Below are 9,658 nucleotides of genomic sequence, written 5' to 3'. Positions count from 1 at the left end.
TTATTCATGATTTTTATTTCTTTTTTTTTTTTTCATTAGCTTATTGTATAACAGTCTAAAAATGTGTCAATTTGTGTGTATGGATTATTAAACAATGTAGATTACATAACAAATAATGACTAAAAGATAAAGAAATAAAATAATACACCGAACTTGATGAAATATTCTTTAAGAGGTATTAAAATGGCGGCGGTGACGGGATCACCTCATGGTTGTAGAATAATAATAAGCGTGTGTGTGTACATTTACATTTACAGCATTTGGCAGGTGTGTGTGTGTAAGGAGGCGATGGACCTTCTGGCTTTTCTTTACTACTTTACGACCTAAATTCACTGAAATCACTTCCAATAACTGATCATTCAAAAGCTTCAGAAAACTGCGTTGGGCCGCCAAACAAAACAAAAACAAAACAAACGTGTAGCCAATGAGCAGAAAGGGGCGTGTCTTGTCAATATGGGCGGAGAGAGTGTTCAGTGCGCATGTGTGACATTAGCAGAAAGTGGTTTTAACATTGACATGGAGGATAAAAACAAAGAAAGAAAGAGAAGAAAGACTTACGATAAGGTAAGAAGTAGGACGTGTTAATATAGGATCAGCTTTCCAGCGCTGGAGAGAACTGAAGGAGCAGGAAGTTGGTCACATATTCACAGATTGGAGTTTCCTGAGTCAATAACTCCTGAGCTAAACACTGTTACTACACAAATAACACCTCTTTTCTATCGTAGTAATGTAGAGACGCAGCTACAACCGTGTTTTGTGTAGTAACAGTGTTTAGCTCAGGAGTTATTGACTCGGGAAACTCCAATCTGTGAATATGTGACCAACTTTACTTAAGACGCCGAGGCGCTTTTTTCCTTCTCGATAGGTGAGTAACGTTGGTTTTGTTTTGTTACACAGAACTAATATATGCCTTTGTCCTTTACATGATTATGCTTGTGTGTCATTTTTGCTTGTTTGTTTATCTACAATCGTATTGTTCTTCCCTTCAGCTATGATAAAGACACATTTCTTTTCCAGTAGTTGCCTGGGTTACGTATGTATGTGTGGGCGGAGCTATCAATACAGGGGTGGGACCCATTTGGGTTAGGGGCGTGTTTGTTTTGGTGATTTCAAATGTCAACATTGGCTTTCAAACAACGGAGACCCCACCTTTAAGGTTATTCGCCAAAGAAACCAAACAAGACTCGTGTTTGTATGAACACCAAATCCTTTCATTTTAAAAAGACAATACAAAATCCAGACATTTTTACATGAGCATAAACAATTTCAAGTGCAAATACCATTACCCACTCCATGCAACACCATGGCCAAGTCGTTTCTCAAAGGAAAGGAATCTCAAATAAAATAAAATAAAAAAAAAACAATTCTTCAGGCAGCCAGTAAAAAAAAAAAAAAAGAAAGGAAGAAAGAAAGACAGAAAATTCTCACAGAGGGTAAATTACAATAATGTTTTTACACTTTTGCATTTAGTTTTCTGAACATTCAAAGCTGGTAAATTTGCCATAAGATTTTTATTTCTTTTCTTTCTTTATTTATTTTAACAAATGACTTTTTTTTTTCCCCTTTTCCTCCAGATCCAGCTGCACTGAGACGAACCTTTTGCCGGCTATAAAACACGACTAACTTTATCTTTGCCCCACGTCGGTGAATAAGAAGCCTAGAGCTGCTTTAAAAAAGGTGAGCAAAGCAAAATGTAACTATTTTGGGGTCACTAAGTGGCCTGACTTCAACATTTTACCCTAATATTGGGTAATAATGAGAGGTGGGGGGGATTGGGGGGTCAGTCTGGGGTAATTTGTTATATATTTTCCTTCTCAAACAAAGGCCGAATGAGTCGTTTATTCAGTCCAAAGAATAAACTGCAAACTCAGTGCATTCTTTGAAAAATTTGGCAGAATGAACGTTTTCAGTAATAAAACATTGCACGTCTGGGATGGTCTTTGGAAGAGAAACTGGGGGCAAAAAAATAATTTTCTTTGTAATATAAACACATAAAAAGTATTTTATAAAAAAAAAAAAAAATAAAAAATAAAAAAAAATCGAAAATATTTTCTCTTTACATAGCAGTTCGAACAAACAAACGAACAAACAAACAAACAAACAAAAAAAAAACAACAATCCTTTTGGACATTTTTTTCACGGCTGAATCGAGTTTGTGTTCAGAAGGGCACGATAAAAGATTAATCCCTTAATACATCGTTAAGGGATGTTATTAATATAAGACTGTTATTTGGGATCGGCTTTAACTCTTAGACTTGACATTAGTCTACGTTCATTTAATATTTACAATATACAATAAAACAAGCTAAAAAATTTCCTACCTGGAGAGAGAGACGCCACCTGGTGTTATCAAGTGTGTGATGTTTTATTTTATTTTATTATTATTTTGTCTTTTCTCTCCATTTAACCGTCGGGAACGTTAAACACATTCGTAAGGCACGCATAACGTGTTCGGAGTTTGTGTACGATGAGTGCAGGCTTCCACAGGCATACACTAAACTGCATTCTACATTATGATGATGATGATGATGATGATGATGATGACGATGATGATGATGACGTGTGTCATATCCATGCTGTGAATATTGAGCATCTAAGCAGGCAGTTTGACACAAGATTTGTGTTAATATCGAACACGTTTCTTGATCTGAAAAAACAAACAAACAAAATAAAACCGTCGTGTGGGCCGCTGCTTCTTCACGGTGGAGATTTTCAGCCAGCATTCGATCTGTTTCAGAAACCAAAGAGCGTTTCTGTGCTTTATTTCTCCCTGTGAAGACCACACACCCTGCGGTGAGAACTCGACTCGAGGGGTCGAAAGTCAAGGCCGGTTCTAATCACTGGTAGCCTAACACCAACTAAACTGTATGGAGGTCTGCAAAGAATACATTTTTAGGTGGAATTTCCCTTTGAGGACCTTTGGGTCAAAAGGCTTGAATTTATTTATCAGAGCAAATTTAAAGTGATTATTTATTTATTTATTTATTATTTTTTTTAATTGAAGAAGCAGCAATCGCATGTCCTGCAAAAGAAAACAAACAAACAAAAACAAAACTGCATCCCAGCCTCGTTCTCTGCAGAACCGCTCGCTATAAACTCTGTCCCTCGCCGCAGCTCTAACGTTTCAGTCTCGTAATAATGCGCTACGAATTCTACGCCTCGTTAAATTAACGCCGATATATGGTCGTAAACGTATATATGAAACCCCGAAAACTAGTAATACAACGTCGACAGACGGGAACGTACTGTTTTTACAGCGTGGTGGAAAGATTAAAGAGCTGAGCCGCGATGACGCTAATGACACGGAGTGAAGTGTGTGAGAGGAAAAGATGGAAATACGACGGAGATACAAACGATCTGATGAGGTGCTTCACAAAACAGCAGAAGCTCAGCTCAGGTCGTGCTTATTGACAGAACGACACACATTCTATCACACACACACACACACACACACACAAACTACACAACTCTTTCCCAGTGCGATATTCCCATGAGCACAAGGACACTTTCTGGTCATATACAAGATGTCAAACTTTGTCAAACCAAAAAAAAGGACAATTTAGGGGTCAGATCATGTAGAAATTGTGGTGCTCATGGGAATATTACACGTTCTACGTTGTATGTCCTGATAGATAGCGCAGCACAGCACAGTGTGGTGATGAAGACAAGTCCTAAAAGCACAAAAAGAAAACTCAGATGCTGCAAACGTGTGATACAATTATTCACCAAATCGGCCTCTTCTTATCGGAAAGGAACGATACAAATAAACAGCGCAGAAATTCAAAACCGAATGTGCATAGTGAAGCGAGTAAAAAGTCAAAAGCCTGGTTGGATTTTTTAAACAAAGCGTGTGCTGAACCCTGTAGACTGAAGCCTGCTGTCAGAGTCGAGAACATAAATCCTTCGAGCGTTAGCAGCTACTTGTACGGTCGGAGGAAGGCTGAGACTTTGCTGCTGATCAGTCGGATGAAGGAACGCGGCAGCATCTCGTTCGAATCCCGAGCCGTGTACTTGTAGTAGTTATTGGGGTGCGCCAGGACATCAAACAGCGTCTTGATTAATTTTTTGTCCTTATGAGAGACACAAGTGGAGACAAAGACAAACCACATGTAATCCATCAGGACAAGAATAAAACAACAGATACAAATGACCTCATGATCTATTCTAACTACTGGACATAATGTCATTTAACCTCATCTTAACATCATGTGTTTACATTTCTATAATATTTATCTAACCTTCAGGATTTCTTGATGGTTTTCTGAGGCGTAAAGTCTTCCATCTCTCACGATGTCTTCAACCAGCTGCTCATAGTCCTCTAAAATAAATAAATAAATAAATAATGATTATATCTTTAATCAGAAAATGAAAAATTGCTCATACATTTTTGTTAACGAAACGATCTCACCAAAGTAATATAACCTTTAAATGTCATTTTTAAAAATAAAAACGTAAGGTGGAAAATTTTTGAGTGTGTATAAAAAGTCAATCATAATGAAGAGGATGCAATAAAAACATGTTGATGATCATTATTAGTAGTGAATGTGTGTGTATGATTAAAGGTGCGGTCCACGATGTCTGAAAGCCAATGTTGACATTTGAAATCACCAAAACAAACACGCCCTTAACCCAAATGGGTGTCACCCCTGTTTTCATAGCTCCGCCCCACACATACATACGTAACCCAGGCAACTATTACGGCGGAACCTGCTGGGGCGGCTGGCCGAGGGGATATTTTTATCAGTAAATGAACACAATGAGTAATACTATGGTAATACACATGTGTTTGTTGTACCGTGAAAGGTTTAGCTCCGTTTCACGCCGAAGACGACGTTTGACACCTAGAACCCGAGGCAGAGGTAATGGCAGGTATCCGCCATGTCAGTGTTTCAATCGCTTTCTGGTAATGTCAGACATGCGCACTGAACACTCTCTCCACCGCACATTGACAAGACACGCCCCTTTCTGCTCATTGGCTACACGTTTGTTTTGTTTGTCGGCCCGACTCGGTTTTCTGAAGCATTTCTCAAACATCGTGCACCGCACCTTTAAAGGGAGTGATGAGTAGCGAAAGTGTCAGGTTGTGTACCGTCGTATGTGACGTAGGGGATGTGGAAGCCACGTGCACTGTTCACGTCGTTGGATTTGAAGTTGATCCAGAGGCGCCGTGAACGAGCCGTGAACGCGATGGGCCGCTCGTACGTCTGACACGTCTCGTACGTGGTTATGGAGGTCACTGACCCTGTAGCCAGGGAGAGTTTAACAAAAAAATGATATATTTAATAATTACATAGTCATGTCTTATGTATCCTGTTGTTTCGTTAGTCCTTTGTTAGGCACTTACAGTTCTTCCTCATCACCAAGACGTCTCCACAGTCATCCTCAGAAGGAAGGAAGATCTCTGGCACCACGATGAGGATTTTACGCTTACTCGGAGGGTTGATGGTCCAGATGCAGTCCACATTAGCAGGATAATCTCCCGGGTAGTTTGGAGACTCGATGTAGCCGATATATTCTCCGATTTCACCTCCGCATTCTCTGTCTGTCAAAAGATACAGAACAGTTTAGAGGCTCAACAGCTCCGATTAGTGCTGCATCTAAAGGCCCATGTGGAGATGATAGTACAGACTCTGCTTACTCTTGCACTGAGAAACACTGGTAGCACCATCAAAGTCTGTGGTGGTATTTCCAGGGCAGGAGATGCAGTAGTTCTGTTTGAAGTCTGTTTGATATGTTCCCACAGGACAGCGGATACACCGATGCACAGAGGTGTTGTAATAATGTCCAGGAGGACAAGATACTAAAGAAACATTATAAAAAAAAAAAAAATTAGCTTTCCAGAAGTTCCACAGCCACATTGTACATGAGGTTGTACATGGCTGGCATGTTTTGCTACATGTGCTTAAATGCTAAAGACGTTACAGGCGTATCACTCATAAAAAACTTTTCATACAGTAGGTGTAGCTTAAAACATCCGAGTTAAATCTGACCTTTGACCTCACAGTCATGGAAGGAGCTGGATCCCTCTCTCTTCGTGTCGAGGCCACCTCCACAAGGGAAACAGAGCGTTCTTCCATGATCAGGCTGGTATGTGCCACGAGGGCAAGGCTGGCACGGTTTAAACCCATCACTTGAGTAATATCCCGGTGCACATTTACCTTAAATCACAACAGCACAAGAGTGAGCCTGAGCTTTAGCTTAAATTTTAGCAGCTTTACTCTGACTCATGATCAGTTGCTCGTGTCTCATGCTGTATTAAGACTTAGATCATAATAGTGGACTTAAAAAGCTGCACCCTTATTAAAATAGAATCAGGACTCGTGATTAACTCTAAATATATGACTGATGATGCTTTAAAATTAGATTCCTTCATAAAAAAAAAAAAAAATGAACAAACCTTAACAGACTCCTCGGGCTTTTGACTGCTGATGCTCGACCGTGCTTACCTGAGCAGGAAGCGATGTTACGGGCACCCGGTGAGCCATGGCGATCTCCTCCAGGGCAAAGGTCACAGGCTAGTTGACCCTCACGCTCCTGGAAGGTTCCGGGAGGACACTGCACACAGTGCTCCGTCTCGCCGTGATAATAAGAACCAGGCAAACATCTGACTGAGAGAGCGGTCAGAACGGGGAGACGGTGAGACTATGATGTCACTTACATCGCTCGTTTTGTTTGTAATCCAAAGCTTCTTGAAATGGATTACATACAAATACAACTGTCTCCCTGTTTTGACTGCTCAGTGTGTATACGTTTGCTTTCGTTTTGGTTTTTATTGAAAGCTGTGTATACACACACACACACACACACACACACTGATTTGCCAGTTTATTATATACACCTACCTTGTACATGTATATATATATATATATATATATATGTATATATATATATACAGTATATATATATGTACACACACACACACATATATATTGTAGCCCATTTGTCATTGTACATTATTCCCAGCAGCTCTTACCACATCGGCCGCTGTCTCTCTCTCTCCCGGGGCCACAGTGTTCCTGTTTGTCAGCGGATTGTGTGACCTTTTGAGCGACCTCATACTCCAGACCGGCCACACGGATCAGAAACCTCTCCTGGTTGATGGACTTCTTCAGTGCTTTGATGGAAGACTTCATCTTCTGCTCCATTTGTTTCCTCACACAGCTAAGGTCACAGTTCCCTACATGACAAAGAGCAATTCCGAAGTGACACTTGATACATTTTTAAACAATATTAATATGTAGTCTGGATTCGTTCCAAAAAAAATTCCAGGCTAAAACACTAGATGTCGCTAAAACATAAGAGTTAAACCATGACAGTTCCTGACTGCCCTCTCAGGCTTTTCCCCCCCCAGACAGCTAACAGGTGCACATTAACTTTTCCGAGTGTTTAGTAGACATGGTGGCAGCAAAGAAATGGAAAAATAGAGAGCAGTTTCAGACGTGCTACATAATTAACCTTTTCAGATGAAAGAGCGTCTGATAAATTTTCCAGAAACAGGTTTCTATAATGAACGGCTACGACAAACAAAAGGTTACGACGGAACTCTGGAATTTTCAGTTCTGATTGGCAGTAGCACTGCTGTAAGGCAAATCACAGGTTTATCACAGTAAATCAGTCCCGTTCTAATAACAAATAAAACGATGATACGCCTTAATAAATAACACAGCTGTTAAAACACTTTGGGTCATATGGCAATATTCACTTATGGTGGTAAGTCAAGCTGCTTCACATCACGCCATGTTGCTTATTTTATCTATTATTCTTACTTCCTTTGATTGTACACAATTACCAGTAGTGTCTCCAGGCTTTATTTCTGCTTCTAGTTCCAGCGTGATACGTGTGACCTCTTTGTTAGCCGGGTTACGTGTGTGGCGAATTTTGGTCTTCTTTGAGGACTCGCACTTTAGATTGACGAAGGTGACTTGGCAGTTGGTGCAGAGCTGACCACCTGCAGATCACACACTCAGGTTACACACTACAATGACAACAACCTGAACAACACTAGGACTGGAGAACATGAACAACTCAACATTTTGCTATTATATTATACAAAGTGATTGTGAAATGTCCTAACTTTTGACCTATGCCTTTTCACCTGGCCCAATCTGCTTGCCTCCATCTTCTACTCGTCCCCTGAGTTTGGGGTGCAAGTGGCATTTGGCATTCTTGATTCGGAATGAGGCCGTCTGCTTCACTGGAGAAGCCAAAGTCTCTACAAACAAACCAAAGCAGCATTGGCACAACCAATCACGTTCATCACTAAAGAACATCCAGTCATGTTAATCACATTCATCACAACAAATATATTCATCACATCCAAACACAATCCACGGGTCCATCCATCCATCCATCCATCCATCCATCCATCCACTTCATCCATCCATCCATCCACATTGACCCATCTGTCCAGCCATCTGCTCAGGCTCAATCCGTCTCTCCATCCAACCATTCATCAAAATAATCTATGCGTCATTCCACTCAAGCATTCAGTCATAAATCTATCCATCTATCTGTCCATTCATCCAGGTTTCATCCATCCATCTCTCGATCATCCGTTCAGCTATCCAGTCCCCTGTTAGACGCATCCATTATACCATCCTTCTATTCATCTAAACTATCCATCCATCTAATTTTGCTTCCAGTCCATTCATCCCTCCATCCAGTCATCTTATCAGGTTATGCTGTGTTTGCTCTTACCTATGCAGCTCTGGCTGCTGCTGGAGTTCAGTCTACTTTGGCTTTCTCCTCGGACACCGCAGCTGACTGTGTAACTGTTGTCAGATTCTACACAGAGGAAGTCAGATGAATTTACCGTGTCCCGTTAACCAAACCAAACCTTTTCAGTGACTACAAAACTGTCTAATTATTTTTTTAATTAATTAATTAATTTCTTTTTACCAACAAACCACACATTCCTAAATCTAAACATTTTAGCTTAGTTTTTTTTTTTCCCACTGCTGTTCACTATACCGTGTTGTACTTTGCACATCATCTCTTATCTTACTAGCACTTATCTTACTAGCACAAACATTTTTAACGCAATCGGTTTTCCTCATTCCGTGCATACGGTAAAAAAAAACAGACTTGTAAATGTGTTCCTGCAGCACGTACCTGCCAGATAGTGTGCTTTGGATGCACAGGTGAGGGCACAACTCTCCTTTTTGCCTGTCTTGCTGCAAGAGAGTGTTGCTTTTGGTGCCACCAGGCTGGACGGACACTTCACGACCTCTGTGGCAACAAATACGTCACTTAAGTCGATCAACAAACAAGTAAACATCGCTTTTATAAGCATCCGATTTGCTAGGGAGGTATAATAAAGTACCTCGCCCAGTTTAATAAAGGACATATTCACCCTTGCCCAAGAATGACCTTTAGGTAATTATTCTAAACTTTTCTTGAATCATTTATAAAACTGCTTAAACAATGTACCAGCTCACTGCTGGCTGGTATTTGGAAAGGAACAGAGTTAAAGCCTTTAAAGAAACATTACACTTTCATAAGAACTCATAGTCAAGGTGGCTTAGTGGTTAGCAAGTTCGCCTCACACCTCCAGGGTTGGGGGTTCGATTCCCGCCTCCGCCTTGTGTGTGTGGAGTTTGCATGTTCTCCCCGTGCCTCGGGGGTTTCCTCTGGGTACTCCGGTTTCCTCCCCCGGTCC

The 9,658-nt window shown here is 40.7% G+C and overlaps 1 protein-coding gene across 2 annotated transcripts in view; it reads right to left on the bottom strand.

Annotated features, from left to right (window-relative positions):
- Positions 1–1,189: 1,189 nt before the first annotated feature.
- Positions 1,190–9,658, bottom strand: part of scube3 (signal peptide, CUB domain, EGF-like 3) — a 79,624-nt gene continuing 71,155 nt past the window's right edge. For both annotated transcript variants that reach the window (XM_060894400.1, XM_060894401.1), the window contains 12 exons: positions 9,112–9,228; positions 8,698–8,784; positions 8,096–8,212; positions 7,790–7,948; positions 6,974–7,177; positions 6,447–6,608; positions 5,991–6,158; positions 5,639–5,800; positions 5,345–5,542; positions 5,090–5,242; positions 4,239–4,318; positions 1,190–4,070 (listed from right to left, as the gene is read on the bottom strand). In XM_060894400.1, coding sequence (XP_060750383.1) covers positions 3,918–4,070; positions 4,239–4,318; positions 5,090–5,242; positions 5,345–5,542; positions 5,639–5,800; positions 5,991–6,158; positions 6,447–6,608; positions 6,974–7,177; positions 7,790–7,948; positions 8,096–8,212; positions 8,698–8,784; positions 9,112–9,228 — 1,760 coding nt within the window. In that variant the 3' untranslated portion in view covers positions 1,190–3,917. The remainder of the gene's footprint in view (positions 4,071–4,238; positions 4,319–5,089; positions 5,243–5,344; positions 5,543–5,638; positions 5,801–5,990; positions 6,159–6,446; positions 6,609–6,973; positions 7,178–7,789; positions 7,949–8,095; positions 8,213–8,697; positions 8,785–9,111; positions 9,229–9,658) is intronic.

The sequence above is a fragment of the Tachysurus vachellii genome, chromosome 19 (genome assembly GCF_030014155.1).
Source record: "Tachysurus vachellii isolate PV-2020 chromosome 19, HZAU_Pvac_v1, whole genome shotgun sequence".
Lineage (NCBI taxonomy): Eukaryota > Metazoa > Chordata > Actinopteri > Siluriformes > Bagridae > Tachysurus > Tachysurus vachellii.
The sequence above is the reverse complement of the archived record's forward strand: the minus strand, read 5'-3'. Positions and strand labels throughout refer to the sequence as shown.